This window comes from Oncorhynchus clarkii, chromosome 12, assembly GCF_045791955.1.
Source record: "Oncorhynchus clarkii lewisi isolate Uvic-CL-2024 chromosome 12, UVic_Ocla_1.0, whole genome shotgun sequence".
Taxonomy (NCBI): domain Eukaryota; kingdom Metazoa; phylum Chordata; class Actinopteri; order Salmoniformes; family Salmonidae; genus Oncorhynchus; species Oncorhynchus clarkii.
This window is the reverse complement of record NC_092158.1, coordinates 45,426,580-45,447,898: the sequence shown is the minus strand read 5'-3', so window position 1 is coordinate 45,447,898 and position 21,319 is coordinate 45,426,580. Positions and strand designations below refer to the sequence as shown.

The following is a 21,319-nucleotide window of genomic DNA, read 5'->3' as shown; positions in this document are numbered from 1 at the left end:
TCTCATTAACCACCAGAACCAAAACAAGTGAAGACCAGCGACCAGGACATAGGGAAGAGCGAGGACTTTGCTTGGACTGCTATACCTTTTCATACTAATTTTATGGTGTGACTGCAAGGATTTTTTTCTATCCTGTTTTTTGGGAATACGGGCCTGTCACATTTCTATTGGACACAACGAATGCAAACACCTGCGGATTGTTGTATAGCTAGCTACCAACCAAACACCTGGCGGAAATGGCCTCGCTACCTCTTAGATGTGTCTTTGCTTTGGCTGTAGTGCAAGTGGTAAGTACAAAATGTAACAATGAGGAACCATTCAATATTGCCGTGCTTTATGCACAGCATATCTCTAATGTCCAATTCGCTCTTCTCTTGGCAGGTATCATCTTCTGGTGTGTTCGAGCTGAAAGTCCATTCGTTCAACACTGCTCAGCGCATATGCAGAAGGCATAGGGACTGTCACATCTTTTTCAGAATTTGTCTCAAACACTCAGAGGACGTCATCCATGCGGAGCCACCATGCACTTTTGGAACAGGACACACCAACGTCATAAGCGCAGATCAGACCTCAATTTCCAGCAGCGCTCCTATTAGAATACCGTTCCATTTTAAGTGGCCGGTAAATAATATTTTATTCATAAATACTGTTACACAAGGACATATAAATGTTATGTTACTCTATCATTCTTGCATAAATGTTTTAATACAGGATTTACCTCTGTTACAGGGAACATTTTCGCTGATCATTGAAGCATGGAACGCAGAAATCCCTACAGAATACACAGGTAAGGTGTTGTTGCAGTAGGCTTATTATAGCACTTTTTTTTAACAGCCTTCCTGTTACTTAAAAACAAATCAGTATGCCAATAGGCTACTACAATACTACTTTTCTTATATTTTTTCAGACAACCAAAACAACCTGGTCAGCCGCTTGGCTACCAGAAGAAGACTGGCCATAGGCGAGGACTGGTCTCAAGACGTCCACTTCGGAGAGCAGAGCGAGCTGCGCTACTCCTATCACGCATTCTGTGACGAGTACTACTTTGGCGACAGCTGCGCCGAATACTGCAGACCCCGCGATGACACTCTGGGCCACTACAACTGTGACGTGGAGGGAAACAAACAATGTCTGGAGGGCTGGAAGGGCAACTACTGTTCTGATCGTAAGTTCAATCTACTTGGTTAACGTCGATGACTTTAGGCTACATTACTGTCCAGACTCAGATTCTGTCAACCAGGTTGTCTCAGTCTGCACTGTATAGGCCTATTGTATAATTAGACTGCACAGTGCACACAAGGATTCATTGATAAATGAGGCAAATGTTAATTTTGGCATTCTCCTTAGTGAAAACAATTAATGCTCTTTGAAGGTGTCACAAGGGCAGTATATAGACCTGAATGATTGGTGGCAAAAATGTGTACATACTGGCTTACATATAATCACACCAATAATTAAGCATGTGCAACACATTTTAATTTTCAATTTTATGAAAATGTTTGTGCCAAGTTATTTCTAAACTAAGATTACTTTTCTGCCTCAAGGATTTCAATTTAATCCCATAACCAGCCACTCTACTATTTTAGACAGGCATAATTGCATGAGCCTTAAGTATGTACTTTTATCTCAGAAAGCCTCCTGTTGTTGCTTTGTAGACTTTATAGTAAGGACGGCTTGTGGAGTTCGATCTGCCCTTTGTTCCCCTATAACAAAGGGAGAAAGAACCATGCCTCACCAGGGACACATGTTGGAGATGTGTGTGTGTGAGGCAGAGGGCGAAAAGAAAGTCCTGGCTTCTGTTCCTACGGTCGAGTGCTCACCAGCTGCTTGGTTTAATACTTAACAAACAGTTGGGAGGGCCGGCAGTGGGGGGGCTCAGACAGAGTTGGTGGGCGGGTGGGTGCATGCGTGCCCAATCTGCCCATTCATTGTAATCACCCCCCCCCCCCCCCCCCCCCCCCCCTCCTCCTCCCACCAGCCATCTGTTCAGCAGACTGCAGCGCGAGGCATGGCTACTGCGAGGCCCCTGGGGACTGCAAGTGCAGAATGGGTTGGCAGGGGCCCTCTTGCAACGAGTGTGTGCGCTACCCGGGCTGCCTCCATGGCACCTGCGTCCAGCCGTGGCAGTGTGACTGCAAGGAGGGCTGGGGCGGCCTCTTCTGCGACCAGGACCTAAACTACTGCACCAACCATCGGCCGTGTGCCAACGGTGCCACCTGTACCAACACAGGCCAGGGCAGCTTCACCTGTATCTGCCGCCCGGGCTACGGTGGCACCAACTGTGAGCTGGAGACCAACGAGTGTGACAGCAACCCCTGCAAGAACGGAGGCAGCTGCAATGTGAGTAATATTACAGCTTACAGGAAATAGGGATAGTTAAATATTGACTCAGATTTTTTTTTTATATGTTCAATTGGGTGTTAATTAAACCATTTTGTATTTCGGTTAATTTGGCATTCCATGTTATATTGTTTTTTTTCTTAATCTTCCATTTGAAGGTAAAATGGAAATGTGTCCAAGGTACAAACGCAGTGTAACATAACACAGTAATAAACATATTTAAATAAGACACAATGTCAGAAACATGATCAGTAATCATGGTTCATCTATGGATTGTAGAAAGCCAAAGCTCGGTCAAGGTGTCTGTCTAACGACAATTCTCTCGACATTATCAAAAATACTCTAATGACAATCATCTCTCTCTTTAGGACCTGGAGAACGACTACTCATGCACCTGCCCCCAGGGCTTCTATGGGAAGAACTGTGAGATCATCGCCATGACGTGTGCCGATGGGCCCTGTTTCAATGGAGGAACCTGCATGGAGATGCTGATGGGGGGCTATTCCTGCCGTTGCCCTCCCACCTACACTGGCTCCAACTGCGAAAAGAAACTGGACCGCTGCAGCAACAGCCCCTGTCTGAATGGTGAGTCTGACTGCAATGGATCAAGCTCAAATTGAAGTTATAGTTTATTTGCAGGTATTAAAGTAGTTGTAATTCTTTGTTGGAGCGCTCGCACATATAGTACATTACATAGACATGTACAGTAAAAAGATTTTAAATGTTTTCAGTCATACAGTATGTTGTGAAGTCGGATGTTTACATACACCTTAGCCAAATACAATAAACTCAGTTTTTCCACAATTCCTGACATTTAATCCAAGTAAACATTCCTGGTCTTAGGTCAGTTAGGGCACCACTTAATTTTAACAATGTGAAATGTCAGAATAATAGTAGAGTAATTTTATTTCAGCTTTTATTTCTTTCATCACATTCCTAGTGATTCAGAAGTTTACATACACTCAATTAATATTTGGTAGAATTGCCTTTAAATTGTTTAACTTTGGTCAAACATTTTGGGTAGCCTTCCACAAGCTTCCCACAATAAGTTGGGTGAATTTTGGCCCGTAACTCCTGACAGAGCTGGTGTAACTGAGTCAGGGTTGTAAGGCCTCCTTGCTCGCACACGCTTTTTCAGTTCTGCCCAATAATTTTCTATAAGGGCTTTGTGATGGCCACTCCAATACCTTGACTTTGATGTCCTTAAGGCATTTTGCCACAACTTTGAAAGTATGCTTGGGGTCATTGTCCATTTGGAAGACCCATTTGTGACCAAGCTTTAACTTTTAACTTTTAACTGATGTCTTGAGATGTTGCTTCAATATATCCACATCATTTTCCTCATGATGCCATCTATTTTGTGAAGTGCACCAGTCCCTCCTGTAGCAAAGCATCCCCACAACATGATGCTGCCACCCCCGTGCTTCACGGTTGGGATGGTATTCTTTGGCTTGCAAGCCTATCCCTTTTTCCTCCAAACATAACGATGGTCATTATGGCCAAACAGTTCTATTTTTGTTTCATCAGACCAGAGGACATTTCTCCAAAAAGTACAATCTTTGTCCCCATGTTCAGTTGCAAACCGTAGTCTGGCTTTGTTATGGCGGTTTTGGAGCAGTGGCTTCCTCCTTGCTGAGCAGCTTTTCAGGTTTTATCGATATAGGACTCGTTTTACTGTGAATATAGATACTTTTGTACCTGTTTCCTTCAGCAACTTCACAAGGTCCTTTGCTGTTGTTCTGGGAATGATTAGCACTTTCCGCACCAAAGTACTTTCATCTCTAGGAGACAGAACGCGTCTCCTTCCTGAGCGGTATTATGACTGTGTTGTCCCATGGTGTTTATACTTGCGCACTATTGTTTGTACAGATGAACGTGGTACCTTCAGCCGTTTGGAAATTGCTCACAAGGATGAACCAAACTTGTGGAGGTCTCCAGTCTTGGCAGATTTCTTTTGATTTTTTTCCATGATGTCAAGCAAAGAGGCACTGAGTTTGAAGATAGGCCTTGAAATACATCCACAGGTACACCTCCAATTGACTCAAATGATGTCAATTAGCCTATCAGAAGCTTCTAAAGCCATGACATCATTTTCTGGAATTTTCCAAGCTGTTTAAAGGCACAGTCAACTTAGTGTATGTAAACTTCTGACCAACTGGAATTGTGATACAGTGAAATAATCTGTCTGTAAACAATTGTTGGAAAAATTACTTGTGTTATGTGTTATGCACAAAGTAGATGTCCTAACCGACTTGTCAAAACTATAGTTTATTAACAATAAATATGTGGAGTGGTTGAAACACTTAGGTTGATGTCATTAAAACTCGTTTATGTAAACTTCCAAAAGTAGGAGAAAAACAGCAGCCAGGTTGCTTGGTTTAAAAGGAGGATTGCACTCTGATTAAAACTATTCTTGAACCTGGTAGTGGAGGTCTTGATGCTCCTGTGAGAACAGTGCACTCGCAGGGTGGCTGGGGTCTTTTGGGCCCTAGGAAGGGATCTGTCTGCATAGATGGCCTCAATGACGCGGAGGGTAGTGCCAATGATTCTCTCTGCAGTGTGTGCTACCCTCTGAAACATTTTGCAGTCTTATGCATTGGTGTTACCATACCACACATTGATGGATCCAGTCAGGATGCTCTCTACTGTGCATTGGTCGAAGTTGACTTGAGTGCCTGTACTCATGCCAAACTTCTTCAGCAGCCTCAGGAAATAGAGCCGCTGCTGTACCATCCTGATCACAGCGTTTGTGTTGGCTGGCCATATCAGATCGAATGAGATGGTTATGCCAAGGAATTTAAAACAGTCCACCAGCTCCCCAAATAACTGAAAACAGGTGATAGTGGATGGAGAGGAGCTTGCCTTGGTTCTGGCAACATCTAGTGGTTGAAGTACGCACCTGCACTTGCTTGAAGTACTTGATAATGAAGGACTTCACTTGGCTGGTAGAACAATTAATTAATACATGTTTTCAGGGTATATGAATTCATGATGTCATGAAGTGCCAACAGTATGATATCACATCTTGTGCTACTTCAGAATGTGGTAGGCTGCAGTGTACTAATTGGCGCCGTGTGATATGTTGTCTTCTAGGCGGTGAGTGTCTAGACCTGGGTCATAGCGTGCTGTGCCGCTGCCACTCAGGCTTTACCGGCGCCAACTGCCAGTTCAACATCGACGACTGTGCTTCAGCGCCGTGCCAGAACGCTGGCACCTGCCAGGACGGTGTGGACGACTACACCTGCTCATGCACGCTGGGCTACGCCGGCAAGAACTGTAGCCTGCGCTCAGATGCCTGTGGCCGCGGTGCCAGTGCCCAGCCCTGCCAGAATGGCGGCACTTGCTTCACCCACTTCACGGGGCCCGTGTGCCAGTGCCCGCCGGGTTTCATGGGACCCAGCTGCGAGTTCACACTGCAGCCCAGCTTCCATCCTGCCCCCCGACTGACCAATAAACCTTCCTCCACAGCCCTCACAGCCTCCTGTGTCCTGGCGTTACTCGCCCTTGGCCTGGCGATGGGCATTGTGGTGCTGCGGCGGCGCCGGCTGAGTGGCAGGAAGCAGCTGAATGACACGGCGGTGTTCAACGACCTGAAGACGGGGATCAACCGCTTCCCCAGCGAGAGAGAGGCTTTCATGGCGGCTAGTGGCCTGTTCAAGATCAGCAACAGCGACCCGCGCCTCAGCATGGCATCACTTGCATCGCTTAGACCCACAGATGACAGGACGGGCCGGGGACTTGGGGGGGAGCGCCACTCATTCTCCCCTGGACAGGACTACCTCTGGAGGGGGGACAGCGGGGCTGGGCTGAGATGAGCCACTGGCCTGGACCAAAGATGAACAGAAAAAGGAGACTGGACAGCCAAACACCTGGGGAGTGAGAGACAAAAACTGGGAGGAAGAACAGCGGATCATTAGCACTTATTTTTCTCTCTTTTTGAAATGTTAAGTTAATGAAGAAAAAGACAAACTGCTTGAATGTTTGGAAATTATTCCCCTCATTCTGAAAATGTTTGCTACACATTTTGACAAAAAAAAATTATGTTGGAAAACAACCTTGTGTCATGAAGAAGAATAGTAAATGACCTCTTGAAGTATGTGAACTTTAGGAAATCTCCTCAGAGAAAGGTCTTCCATGTCAAATAACCCAAAGAGATGACTACCAATTCCTCATAACTACTTACGATGGACACTGACCTATCAATGCACTTGCTCCAACACAGTGATATTGACCAAATGACTCTGGAAGAACCATTTAAATCAAATACAGGAAGACCTGATTCTCTGACCTGTACTTTTTTTGGAAGACAATAGACTGTTATCAATGACCTTCAAGGAGATGAATACAGCAAATATATTCAACTTTTTCCACTGTTTTTGTTTCTAAGCTCATTTCACCAGAACTCTGATATTAGCAATTCCAAAAGATAAAACATATATATTTTTCATTTTAAAATTAACTATTATTTTTGTCAACATACCATTTCCTAAGATGAAACTATCAGTTGTTATACCATTTTATTTATGTTATTTATTAAACTCAGCAAAAAAATAAATGTCCCTTTTTCAAGACCTGTCTTTCAAAGACAATTTGTAAAAATCCAAATAACTTCACAGCTCTTCATTGTAAAGGGTTTAAACACTGTTTCCCATGCCTGTTCAATGAACCATAAATAATTAATGAACATGCACCTGTGGAACGGTCATTAAGACACTAACAGCTTACAGAAGGTAGGCAATTAAGGTCACAGTTATGAAAACTTAGGATACTAAAGAGGCCTTTCTACTGACTCTGGAAAAACACCAAAAGAAAGATGCCCAGGTTCCCTGCTCATCTGCGTGAATGTGTCTTAGGCGTGCTGCAAGGAGGCATGAGGACTGCAGATGTGGCCAGGGCAATAAATTGCAATGTCCATACTGTGAGATGCCTAAAACAGCGCTACACGGAGACAGGACCGACAGCTGATCATCCTCGCAGTAGCAGACCACGTGTAACAACCCCTGCACAGGATCGGTACATCCGAACATCACACCTGCTGGAGGGGTACAGGATGGCAACAACAACTGCCAGAATTTCACCAGGAACGCACAATCCCTCCATCAATGCTCAGACTGTCCGCAATAGACTGAGAAAGGCTGGTATGGGAGCTTGTAGGCCTGTTGTAAGGCAAGTCGTCACCAGACATCACCAACAACAACGTCACCTATGGGCACAAACCCACCGTCGCTGAACCAGACAGGACTGGCAAAAGGTGCTCTTCACTGACAAGTCACTGTTTTGTCTCACCGGGGGTGATGGTTGGATTCGCGTTTATCGTCGACGCAATGAGCGTTACACCGAGGTCTGTACTCTGGAGTGGGATCAATTTGGTGGTGGAGGGTCCGTCATGGTCTGGGGCGGTGTATCACAGCATCATCGGACTGAGCTTATTGTCATTGTAGGCAATCTCAACGTTATGCATTATAGGGAAGACATCCTCCTCCCTCATGTGGTACCCTTCCTGCACGCTCATCCTGACATGACCCTCCAACATGACAATGCCACCAGCCGTACTACTCATTCTGTGCGTGATTTCCTGCAAGACAGGAATGTCAGTGTTCTGCCATGGCCAGTGAAGAGCCCGGATCTCAATCCCATTTGAGCACGTCTGGGACCTGTTGGATCGGAGAGTGAGAGCTGTTATGTTTGATTTTGTCCCCGCCCCTTTGTTCAGGGCAACATTCTTCCATTTCTGTTAGTCATATGTCTGTGGAACTTGTTCAGTTTGTCTCAGTTGTTGAATCTTATGTTCCAACCAGTATTTACACGTTAAGTTTGCTGACAAACACAGTGAGAGGACTTTTCTTTTTTTTGCTGAGTTTAAATGTAAAATGTTTTCCTTTTGTCACAAATTCAGAGATATATTTATGTGATCCTAAATAAACAACTTGTTCTACATCTTTGATTATTCTGTGTAATCTAAATACACCAGGAATATTCCGGGGAAATTATTTATGACCTGAAATCAATGAACATGTGACTTTGATACACGGATTATGAGTATTGCTGTTTCTGAAGAACAGCCAGTGTAAATTTATGTTCATGCCAAAGTTAGTTTGTCAGGCATTTGCTAAAAAATATATATATTTTACGTTTTTTTGTTGCTGTGAGTGTGTTGAATAAAAACTATAAAATCATCAGTTTTTGTCACCTATCGATTGAGTATCATCATAGAGCAAGTTGGCCCTATGATAGACAAAGGTATAAATGTCATTCAATTCAAATGTTTGAAAATAAGCCTATAATGAGGGGTTTATGTAAAACGATTGGTATATAATGTGAGAAGTAACCTGCCATTGCATAATGTACGCAAGGTAGGCCTACCCAATTAGCAAAATTATTCGAACGCTTGCTCAAACACATGTTTCTATAATATTTATTTTTCTCTTCCCAGAATCTGTCCCAATTTCTGTCTGTGTTGGTTTAACAACCTACAATCTTTCGGTCACTTTTTACTGTGCGCTTTTTTTCGGTGCGCTTCCGCAAGAAAGAGTTGAAACTAGAACCCGAAGACTGTTTTAGGTTTGCTACATAGAATGTTGTCGAATCCACAATTACATTCTCGCTTCAACCCACACAGTGTTTCAAGCTCCCATTTGCTTGGGAACCAGTCAGACCAGACATGGCAGCCGACAGGGTCGGACGGATGCGAGCAGAGGAAGTCCACTCATCAGATTTGGAAACGTCTCGAGAACACGGAGTCAAACTACAGAAGAGACAAGCTCGAGTGACTGTGAAATACAACAGAAAAGAGCTACAGAGACGACTAGACGTGGAGAAATGGATCGATGACTGCTTGGATGAGCTGTACTTGAGCAAAGTGAGTGCCGTCATAGCCTATGGATCATAATAATGGTCACCACACAAAGTGTCTTGTAAGTGCTCAGGCAATAGGTTTCAGACTGTTAAGAGATTTTGGGTATCATGGCAAGTTAACTTTCTAATCAGGCAATATATTATCTGAAAGTTTCCCATCCTTTAAGAATGAGAACTTTGCTCTTTCACCTTTGCCAAAATCAATAGAATTTGATTAAAAAAATAGTTCACTTTATGTTTAAAAACAAGGCTTTGAGTTGGATATTCATATAAAAAGGGCTGGGTTGTGCTCTGTATAGACACACTGTACATAACACATGGATCTCAACATTACATTTGTACTTTTCGCAGCACTGAGGGTATTACAGGGCTTTATAACCCATGTCTAACATGCAGACAAATGAACACTCCTCTGAGACACAAACAATATAGAATAACTACTGTAGTACATTCAAACACAATAACTGGTACTTGAAATTACAGAGGCATTTCTAAACCAGCTGTTCTGCGTCGTCCTTAACAGGACTAAGCAGACTTGCACATTGTTGTGGGCGTTGTATATGAGATGTATATACAAGGCGTATACAATATGTATGTTATGAGAGGGCACAGTGTCCATAAAAGGACCGGAGAAGATGCAAGGTGCACTGTGGACTAAGGCTCTGTCCAAAATGGCACCATATTTCCTATAGTTCACTACTTTTGACCAGGGATCTATGGGTAGTGCACTAGGGAATAATGTGCCATGTCAGATGTAGCCTAAGTCTTGAGCCACCACTGTAGCAGCCGCCTCCTGACAGAGACACATGTATACATGGTGGCTGGGGGATGCTAACTCGCTGCCTTACATGGCCACTTGGAAAAAAGGGAAAGGAACAGAAATGGAACTTCATGTCTCATTCCCTCCCTTACAGAGAGGGAATGAGGGATGAAGGATGAGAAACAGGAAGAGAACGTACAGAGGATGGGGTTAATACTCCTTGAGGTAGGGTAAACATACTGCAGCTGGCCATGTGACATCACTAGCCAGATGTTTTGCTCTGCTGTGATGGTTTGGGGATACAGGTGTCCTAGTGACAGGGAGCCTAGCGGTAAAGAGCGTTGGGCCAGTAACCGAAAAGTATCTGGTTCAAATTCCTAAGCCAACTAGGTGAAACATCTGTCAATGTGCCCTTGAGGAAGGCACTTAACCCTAATTGCTCCTGTAAGTCGCTCTGGGTAAAAGTGTCTGATAAATTATTAAAATGTCAAAATATAACATTCTGCTCCGTGTTCTTGTCTGCATCTGAAATGTCAGCCTATTCCTTATGTAGTGCACTACTTTTGACCAGAGGTCTATGGTCAAAGTTATGCACTATATAGGGAATAGGCTGCAATTTTGGACATAAAACTTGTAACAATACTGCACCTTGTAACCTTGTAGCAATACTGCAAGCTTCCTGCCATCCAGGAACTACAGTACCAGTCAAAAGTTTGGAATACACCTACTCATTCAAGGGTTTTGTAACGATGTGTGCTGAGAGTCGGGAAGCAAGTTCAGGGAGTGAGTTTTTTAATAAATAAACACACCATAATATCAAATAAGAACCACGAACAACGCACAGAAATTACACAGGAACAGAAACAATGACGCCTGAGGAAGAACCCAAAGGGAGTGACATATGTAGGGCAGGTAATCAAGGAGGTGATGGAGTCCAGGTGAGTCTGATGACGTGCAGGTACGTGTAATGATGGTGACAGGTGTGCGCCATAACGAGCAGCCTGGTGACCTAGAGGCCAGAGAGGGAGCACACGTGACAGGTTTTTCTTTATTTTTACTATTTTCTACATTGTAGAATAATAGTGAAGACATCAAAACTATGAAATAACACATATGGAATCATGTAGTATTAAACAAATCAAAATATATTTTATATTGTAGATTCTTCTAAGTAGCCAACTTTTGCATTGATGACAGTTTGATTTTATTTAGTTTTGTTTTTTCTTTAGTTTTAGTTTTAAATTTGTTTTTTTGTAAGTTATTTTTTCTTAACTGTATTGTTGGTTAAGGACTTGTAAGTAAGCATTTCACGGTAAGGTGCCAAATACCTGTTGTATTTGGCGCATTTGTCAAATAAACTTTGATTGAAACTTTTGATTTTAGTACACTACTAGTGTAAAGCAGGACATTCAACCCTATAGGGCCACAAGTGCACCTTGTTGGCTCATGCCTGATCTCAGCTAAGCATTAGATCAGATAAACAATAATGTCAGCAACTATCATTTTAGGATATGCCCTTAAGAGAGAATTTGTGTGGAGAGGAGGCTGATCTTCAACTGGTCTGGAACAACAGAGCTCAGTTCTGTCTGGCTAGGCCACTGATACAGTTTGGAGAGTTGGATACATGGACATTGCTACTATTACTTTTCTACTCTGATAATATACAGTATACATGTGTGTGCGTTTTTAATATACAGTTGAAGTCAGAAGTTTACATACACTTTAGCCAAATACATTAAAACTCAGATTTTCACAATTCCTGACATTTAATCCAAGTAAGAATTCCCTGTTTGAGGTCAGTTAGGATCACCACTTTATTTTAAGAATGTGAAATGTCAGAATAATAGTAGAGAGAATGATTTATTTAAGATTGTATTTCTTTCATCACATTCCCAGTGGGTCAGAAGTTTACATACACTAAATTATTTTTTGGTAGCATTGCCTTTAAATTGTTGAACTTGAGTCAAACGTTTTGGGTAGCCTTCCACAAGCTTCCAACAATAAGTTGGGTGAATTTTGGCCCATTCCTCCTGACAGAGCTGGTGTAACTGAGTCAGGTTGGTAGGCCTCCTTGCTCGCACACGCTTTTTCAGTTCTGCCCACAAATTTTTCTATAGGATTGAGGTCAGGGCTTTGTGATAGCCACTCCAATACCTTGACTTTGTTGTCCTTAAGCCATTTTGCCATAACTTTGGAAGTATGCTTGGGTCATTGTCCATTTGAAAGACCCATTTGTGACCAAGCTTAAACTTCCTGACTGATGTCTTGAGATGTTGCTTCAATATATCCACATCATTTTCCTGCCTCATGATGCCATCTATTTTGTGATGTGCACCAGTCCCTCCTTCAGCAAAGCACCCCCACAACATGATACTGCCACCCCCGTGCTTCACGGTTGGAATGGTGTTCTTCTGTCTTGCAAGCCTCCCCCTTTTTTCTCCAAACATAACGATGGTCGTTATTGCCAAACAGTTCTATTTTTGTTTCATCAGACCAGAGGACATTTCTCCAAAAAGTACAATCTTTGTCCCCATGTTCAGTTGCAAACCGTAGTCTGGCTTTGTTATGGCGGTTTTGGAGCAGTGACTTCTTCCTTGCTGACCGGCCTTTCAGGTTATGTCGATATAGGACTCGTTTTACTGTGGATATAGATACATTTGTACCTGTTTCCTCCAGCATCTTCACACGGTCCTTTGCTGTTGTTCTGGGATTGATTCGCACTTTTCGCACCAAAGTACGTTCATCTCTAGGAGAAAACGCGTCTCTTTCCTGAGCGGTATGATGGCTGCGTGGTCCCATGATGTTTATACTTGTGTACTATTGTTTGTACAGATGAACGTGGTACCTTCAGGCGTTTGTAAATTTCTTGCAAGGATGAACCAGACTTGTGGAGGTCTACAATTTTTTTTCTGAGGTCTTGGCTGATTTCTTTAGATTTTCCCATGATGTCAAGCAAAGAAACACTGACTTTGAAGGTAGGCCTTGAAATACATCCACAGGAACACCTCCAATTGACTCAAATGATGTCAATGAGCCTATCAGAAGCTTCTAAAGCCATGACATCTTTCTCTGGAATTTTCCAAGCTGTTTAAAGGCACAGCCAACTTAGTGTATGTAAACTTCTGACCCACTGGAATTGTGATACAGTGAATTATAAGTGAAATAATCTGTCTGTAAACAATGGTTGGAAAAATGACTTGTGTCATGCACAAAGTAGATGTCCTAACTGACTTGCCAAAACTATAGTTTGTTAACAATACATTTGTGGAGTGCTTGAAAAACGAGTTTTAATGACTCCAACCTAAGTGTATGTAAACTTCCGACTTGTGTTTTGCAGGAGGATGACATGCCAGATGAGGTAAACATTGATCATCTGTTAGACCTGGCTAGCAATGAAGAGCGAGTGAAAAAGTTAAAGGTAGGCCCCGCCCACCCAAAGTTGCTCTGATCATGGACTCAGACCAACCAGACTTTGACAGATAAGTTAACTGCTGGAATTTTGATACAAGGAATTTTCTCTTCTTTAAACTCTGTTCACCATCAGGAGATCCTTCAGACGTGCAGCAACAACACAGAGGTATGTTTTACCCTAATGTTTTATGATATGGAATAATCATGCATATTAAGTCATACCTTTTATTTAGTCTGTACACACACACACACACACACACACACACACACACACACACACACACACACACACACACACACACACACACACACACACACACACACACACACACACACACACACACACACACACACACACACACACACACACACTGTATAGGCCTCAGATAGGAGGCAGCAGTGTCTGACACCTCCTTCCACTGTCACTCCACATGCCTTACAATGACCGTCTGTCCTAGCCTTCTCTCTCTCCCTTCCCTATTTCTTCTCTTCTGTTTTGCTCCCTCTTCTCTGTTGTAACAAAGGACCTATTTTGACAAAGGACAGGGCCCACACTGGCCCGCTCAGGCCCAAACACGCATGCGTATTGAAACCAAACCATATGGATTTGAATGAAAAGTATTTGAATAAACATGAAAACTGAATGTAAGAAGCGAACATAGTTTCAAATAGGCTACATGTCATATTAAACAGCATGTAAACACGAAATAGGTCAGGAGCCAGACAGGGAGCCTAAGAAGGAACGAAGATGAATTATTTAGGTTATATTATTGAAATGTTTTCAAGGCTATAGCCTACAAAGAAATACATTGTGAAGCATTTGCAAGTGCGACACAATAGGCTGGTAAGGACATAAAACCCTCAGCATTTAAACAACGTTTTGTTGTATTAAATCATTACAGTCTATAAATGAGGTATATAAGCTGTGACTTAAATACAAATGAAATGAAAAATGCCTTATTAGTGCCTTAGAATTTTTTTTAAAATTAGTTTTTAGAAACAAGAGTTAGGCCAGTCTGTGGCTTCAGGCTCATGCGATGGTAACTGGAGAGCCGGCCAGTAGCGGAGAATATCCTCTCCACACTTGCAGAACCACTGGGGATGCTAACACTCCTTTGGCCACTCTTGCCAGTTTGGGCAGAGAGGCAGTGTTGTTTTTTTGTTGTTTTTCTATAGGTAGGCCTAAAAGTTTTTTAGGCAAAATATCCCAATCAAAACTGAAAGCTCCTTGAAAGTAGGGTAAGGGTTAGGGTATCAGGCCTAATGGGCCAAAATCAATTATGGCCTATTATATAGATAATAGAACAAAAATGAATTAAACGTTTAAGAGATCAGAGTTTTGTTTATAAATACTTTGCTACAATGACACACCTAGTTATCTATCCACCTCGTTCCTCTCTTTTAGCATGTAAGTTCATAGTAAGTACACAATCATGCTTTTGGGATAAGTGTCTTTTCAGATTCCACAATGATTCTTTAGCTGTGGACACTACATCACTGTACTCCCTCTCTTGCTCTTGGTCCTCCTTTTTGTAAGTCACCTTGATTTAGCACCTTGATTTAGCACATGCATTTGTAGTCTACGACAAGCAGACTACAAATACAAGCTGGGGCGGGCATGCCCTGAGTTCATGAAGTGAGTGCTAATGGAGCGAAATTGGAGCAGGCGAGAAGGCCGATGCTCCAGCCTTTGGGAATCTCGCTCCCCACCCCAGTCAAATTGGGAACGCTCCAACTTCGCTCCGCTCTCATACTCTGGCATGCACGCACACATGCTTCCACACACGCGCTTCCAAACACACACACACACACACACACACACACACACACACACACACACACACACACACACACACACACACACACACACACACACACACACACACACACACACACACACACACACACACACACACACACACACACACACACACACACACACACACACACACACACACACACACACACCAGGTGAATCCAGGTGTTCTGGAGACCAAACCTGGAGCGGCGGGGTTGAGACTTCTCTATTTTCCATCTCCCACTCTAATTCCTATCTATGTATTATCTATACTGAACAAAAATATAAATGCAACGTGCAACAATTTCATTGATTTTACTGAGTTACAGTTCATATGAGGAAATCAGTCAATTGAAATACATTTATTAGGCCCTAATCTATGGATTTCACATGACCTGGAATACAGATATCAGGAATACAGCATCTGGGCAAAAATACAGTCACAGTATTTCTGTCCAATCTGCCATCAATAAAATGCAATTGTGCTCATTGTCCGTAGCTTATGCCTGCCCATACCATAACACCAACGCCACCATGGGGCACTCTGTTCACAACGTTGACATCAGAAAACCACTTGCCCACACAACGCCATACACGTGATCTGCAGTTGTGAGGCCAGTTGGACATACTGCCAAATTCTCTAAAACAATGTTGGAGGTGGCTTATGGCAGAAAAATTAACATGGCTATTTCTGGCAACAGCTCTGGTGGACATTCCTGCAGTCAGCATGCCAATTGCGCACTTCATTAAAACTTGAGACATCTGTGGCATTTTAGAGTGGCCTTTTATTGTCCCCCAGCACAAGGTGCACCTGTGTAATGATCATGCTGTTTAATCAGCTGCTTGATATGCCACACCTGTCAGGTGGATGGATTATCTTGGCAAAGGAGAAATGCTCACTAACAGGGATGTAAACAAATTTGTGCACAATATTTGAGAGAAATAAGATTTTTGTGCATATGGATAATTTCTGGGATCTTTTATTTAATTTCATGAAAATGGGACGAACACTTTACAAGTTGCATTTGTATTTTTGTTCAGTGTATCAGAACTCAGGATAATACCCAGATGCAGACAGCTGGAGTCACAGATGTTTATTGACCCAAACAGGGGGCAGGCAAAAGACAGGTCAAAGGCAGGCAGAGGTCCGTAATCCAGGGCAGACTCAATAAGGTACAGAATAGCAAGCAGACTCGGGTTTTATGACAGGCAGAGGTTTGTAAACGGGTCAGAGTCAGGCAGGTACAGAACGGCATGAAGGCTCGGGATCAGGGCAGGCAGAATGGTCAGAACCGGGGAAACTAGGAAACAGAACTTGAGAAAGCAGGGAGATGGGAAACACGCTGGTAAGACCTGACAAGACGAACTGGCAACAGACAAACAGAGAACACGTACTGGGGATAATGAGGAAGATGGGCAACACCTGGAGGGAGGTGGAGACAAGCACAAAGACAGGTGAAACAGATCAAGGTGTGACACAGTGTATGTATCTAATGTGAAAGGTAAAAATACAAAACATTATTTATTACAGGAGGTTGGTGGCACCTTGATTGGGCAGGACTGGCTTGTGGTAATGGCTGGAGTGGAATAGGTGGAATGGTATCAAATACATCAAACACGTGTTTGATGCCATTCCATTAGCTCCTTTCCCAACATTATTATGAACCGTCCTCCCCTCAGCAGCCTCCACTGGTAGATACAGTACCAGTCAAAAGTTTGGACACACCTACTGATTCATTGTAGAATAATAGTGATGACATCAAAACTTTGAAATAACACATATGGAATCATGTAGTAACCAAGAAAGTGTTAAACAAATCAAAATATATTTTATATTCTTCAAAGTAGCCACCATTTGCCTTGATGACAGCTTTGCACACTCTTGGCATTCTTTCAACCAGCTTTATGAGGTAATCACCTGGAATGCATTTCAATTAACAGGTGTGCCTTGTTAAAAGTTAATTTGGGGAATTTCTTTCCTTCTTAATGCGTTTGAGCCAATCAGTTGTGTTGTGTCAAGGTAGGGGTGGTATACAGAAGATAGCCCTATTTGGTAAAAGTCCATATTATGGCAAGAACAGCTCAAATAAGCAAAGAGAAACAACAGTCCATCATTACTTTAAGACATGAAGGTCAGCCAACTTTAAAAGTTTCTCTTACTTCTACCCCTTCCTTTTTCGAAAATTCTGTTAAAAATCGCGCAACTTTTCAGCGTCCTGCTACTCATGCCAGGAATATAGTATATGCATATGATTAGTATGTGTGGATAGAAAACACTCTGAAGTTTATAAAACTGGTTAAATCACGGCTGTGACTATAACAGATCGTGTGTTTCATTGAAAAACGCAAGAAAAACTGCTCTCTGAAAGCTAAAAATAATTTCCATAAGTCACTTCCACCAGTTGTTAAAAGAGAACAGAATTTAATGGCGATCTGCCTGCAATTCATACAAATTCCGCACGATGGCGCCATTGTCCTAATTTTCAATTGAATTAATTGTTGGAAAATCCTTCTATCTGACCTCCATTTTCCCAGTCTTCACCCGGATGCAGTTGAGGGAGATATCAGATGCCATTGTTTTTGAAGTGAAGACCTATTGAAGAGACATCGCCCTGTAATCGTTTTGATAGATTATAAACGTTTACTAATACCTAAAGTTGGATTACAAAAGGATTTCGAAGTGTTTTGTGAAAGTTTATCGTCGACTTTTTTAATTTTAAAAAATTACGCAGCGTTTAAAAACGATGATTTTTTCTGAATGACACAGCTTCCATACAAAGCTATTTTGGGTATATATGGACCGATTTAAACGAAAAAAAGACCCAATAGTGATGTTTATGGGGCATATAGGAGTGCCAAGAAAGAAGCTCGTCAAAGGTAATGAATGTTTTATATTTTATTTCTGCGTTTTGGGTAGCGCCGGCTACCGCAAAATCTGTTGTTTACGTGTCGTGCTGGCATTTTGGGGGGTGCATGCTATCAGATAATAGCTTCTGATGCTTTCGCCGAAAAGCATTTTAAAAATCTGACTTGCTGGCTAGGTTCACAACGAGTGTAGCTTTAATTCAATACCCTGCTTGTGAATTTTGATCAAAGATTGAGTTGTAACGAGTACATTTAGCATTTAGCGTAGCGCATTTGCATTTCCAGGGGCATACTTGAGACGTCTGCGTCTCAAGTATGGTCAAGAAGTTAAGTGCAGTCACAAAAACCATCAAGTGCTGTGATGAAACTGGAACTCATGAGGAGCGCCACAGAAAAGGAAGACCCAGAGTTACCTCTGCTTTAGTTAATTCTAAGTTCATTAGAGTTAACTGCATCTCAGATTGCAGCGCAAATAAATGCTTCACAGAGTTCAAGTAACAGGCACATCTCAGGAACTTTTCAGCGGAGACTGTGAATTAGGCCTTTGTGGTCAAATTGCTGCAAAGAAACCACTACTAAAGGACACCAATAATAAGAAGAGACTTGCTTGTGCCAAGAAACACTTGCAATGGACATTACCACGGGGGAAATCTGTCCTTTTGTCCGGTGAGTCAAAATTTGAGAATTTTGGTTCCAACCGCTGTGTCTTTCTGAGATGCAGCGTAGGTTAACTTGTTATGGCTGCAATCCCCCTATCGGGATAAGTGTCATCAACAACCGCTGAATAGCATAGCGCTACATACAATAAATATTATTATAAATATTTATATTCATGAAATCACAAATGCAATATAGGAAAACACAGTTTAGCCTTTTGTTAATCCACCTGTCGTGTCAGATTTCGAAATTATGCTTTACAGCGAAAGCAGTCCAAGCGTTTGTGTAACTTTATCGATCGCACGATAAAACATTAAGTACACTTAGCATCAGGTAGCTCGGTCACGAAAATCAGAAAAGCAATCAAATTAATCGTTTACCTTTGATGATCTTCGGATGTTTTCACTCACGAGACTCCCAGTTACACAACAAATGTTCCTTTTGTTCCATAAAGATGATTTTTATATCCAAAATACCTCCATTTGTTTGTCACGTTAAGTTTCAGAAATCCACAGGAAAGAGCGGTCACGACAACGCAGACAAAAATTCCAAATAGTTTCCATAATGTCCACAAAAACATGTCAAACGTTTTTTATAATCAATCCTCAGGTTGTTTTTAAAATATATAATCGATAATATATCAACCGCAAATGTCTTTCACAGTAGGAAAGGGGAAAACAATGGCTGTCTAAATTTTGTTGCGCAAGCAAAACTCATGTGACCACTTGACGCGATGTTATCGTTCTGGCTCATTTTTCAAAATAAAAGCCTGAAACTATGTCTGAAGACTGTTGACACCTTGAGGAAGCAATAGGAAAATGAATCTGGTTGATATCCCTTTAAATCCAGCAAAGGGAGGCTATGGAACATGGAGCTTTCAAAATAAAAGCCACTTCCTGTTTTGATTTTCCTCAGGGTTTCGCCTGCAATATCAGTTCTGTTATACTCACAGACAATATTTTGACAGTTTTGGAAACTTTAGAGTGTTTTCTATCCAATACTAATAATAATATGCATATATTAGCAACTGAGACTGAGGAGCTGGCCGTTTACAATGGGCACCTTTTCATCCAAGCTACTCAATACTGCCCCTGCAGCCATATGAAGTTAACGGATGATCTCTGCATGTGTAGTTCTCACCGAGAAGCATGGAGGAGGAGGTGTAATGGTGTGGGGGTGCTTTGCTGGTGACACTATCTGTGATTAATTTAGAATTCAAGGCACACTTAACCAGCATGGCTAACACAGCATTCTGCAGCGATACGCCATCTCATCTGGTTTGCGCTTAGTGGGACAATCAATTGTTTTTAAACAGGACAATGACCCAAAACATATCTCCAGGCTGTGTAAGGGCTATCTGACCAAAATGGAGGGTGATGGTGGTGCATCAAATGACCTGGCCTCCACAATCACCCGACTTCAACCCAATTGATATGGTTTGGGATGAGTTAGACAGCAGAGTGAAGGAAAAGCTCCCAACAAGTGCACAGCATATGGAAAAGCATTTCTCATAAAGCTGGTTGAGAGAATGTCATGAGTGTATAAAGCTGTCATCAAGGCAAAAGGTGGCTACTATGAAGAATCTAAAATATATTTGGATTTGTTTAACACTTTTTTGGTTACAACACGATTCCATATGGATTCTTTCATAGTATGATGTCTTCCCTATTATTCTACAATGTAGAAAATCGTAAAAATAAAGAAAAACCCTTGCATGAGTAGGTGTGTCCAAACTTTTGACTAGTACTGTACATAATGCTACTATATGTCCCTCCATGCCAGGCCTTCATTGGAGAGCTGTTGGTCAAGCTGGAGGGCCTTCACAAGCAGGAGGAGCTGGCTACCGAGGGCATCGAACACCCCTCCCACTACAACCACGCCCAGCACCACCATCAGCCCTACCACTTTAACAGACCCCACTGGCCCCGAACCCACACCCACCAGACCCCCTGAGCTCACCAAACCCCTGACATATGACCTCTGACTGGGATCGTTAAACTCTGAAAATGTTCCCAAAATTCCCACGTTTTACATAAATTCTGGTTGGAGAATTTCTGGAATCAGGAGGGAATAAGCAGGTACCAAGTATTCCCGGGAATCCTACACTTGGGATTTCTAGAAAACCTGGGAATTTTGGGAATGTTTCTGTAAATTTGTTTCCCTGTCAAGCCATTTCATCCCAGTCATCTTGGCAGTGATGGCCCCCAGCCAGTTTGCCCTCTTGTTTGTACTGTCAACTTTATTTTTGAGTGAATTTAAATGAATTAAATGAATTCATCATATTAAAATGGAGGTAAATAAAACATATGTCAATCACTATAGGGCCTGTATTGTCGTTGTTGTTGTCATTCAAAAAGACGCTGTAGATAGGCTGCTTCGACAAGGTTTTAAAAGAACAGCATGTCTAGCCTGGTCCCAGGTCCTGAATTCAGTAGCATTGCTGATCTTGGATATCGTTTTGCCATTTAGATCATAATGAAGAAGATTAAATAGAGAGAGGGATTTAATCCTAGATCAACACTCTTTCTCTGGGACGCTTTATGAATATGGGCCTGGAGATCTGTATGTGCTTTAGGCAACTCCTCTTTCTATGGTTGTCATGCTTTACATGCACTGTTCTAGGCAGTTTATCT

General features: G+C 42.3%; 2 protein-coding genes across 2 annotated transcripts; both read left to right on the top strand.

Moving 5' to 3' along the window:
• Window positions 1-236: 236 nt before the first annotated feature.
• Window positions 237-6,155, top strand: LOC139422053 (delta-like protein B). Its single transcript, XM_071173193.1, has 7 exons — window positions 237-287; window positions 382-621; window positions 730-787; window positions 908-1,165; window positions 1,979-2,340; window positions 2,709-2,925; window positions 5,434-6,155. Exons 1-7 carry the CDS (start codon window positions 237-239, stop codon window positions 6,153-6,155), a joined length of 1,908 nt encoding a protein of 635 aa, XP_071029294.1.
• Window positions 6,156-8,926: 2,771 nt separating this feature from the next.
• Window positions 8,927-20,992, top strand: LOC139422052 (protein phosphatase 1 regulatory subunit 14A-like). The gene is made up of 4 exons (XM_071173192.1): window positions 8,927-9,199; window positions 13,293-13,373; window positions 13,500-13,532; window positions 20,469-20,992. The coding sequence occupies exons 1-4, from the start codon at window positions 9,002-9,004 to the stop codon at window positions 20,637-20,639; spliced, it is 483 nt and encodes a 160-aa protein (XP_071029293.1). The 5' UTR covers window positions 8,927-9,001; the 3' UTR covers window positions 20,640-20,992.
• Window positions 20,993-21,319: the final 327 nt, after the last annotated feature.

Bases quoted from the DNA above. Each gene is read 5' to 3' on its own strand.
- LOC139422053 (XM_071173193.1), top strand. From the start codon at position 237: ATGGCCTCGCTACCTCTTAGATGTGTCTTTGCTTTGGCTGTAGTGCAA. The intron at 622-729 runs GTAAATAATATT...CCTCTGTTACAG, and splicing joins CGTTCCATTTTAAGTGGCCG to GGAACATTTTCGCTGATCAT. The intron at 788-907 runs GTAAGGTGTTGT...ATATTTTTTCAG, and splicing joins AATCCCTACAGAATACACAG to ACAACCAAAACAACCTGGTC.
- LOC139422052 (XM_071173192.1), top strand. From the start codon at position 9,002: ATGGCAGCCGACAGGGTCGGACGGATGCGAGCAGAGGAAGTCCACTCA. The intron at 13,374-13,499 runs GTAGGCCCCGCC...GTTCACCATCAG, and splicing joins AGCGAGTGAAAAAGTTAAAG to GAGATCCTTCAGACGTGCAG. The intron at 13,533-20,468 runs GTATGTTTTACC...CCTCCATGCCAG, and splicing joins CGTGCAGCAACAACACAGAG to GCCTTCATTGGAGAGCTGTT.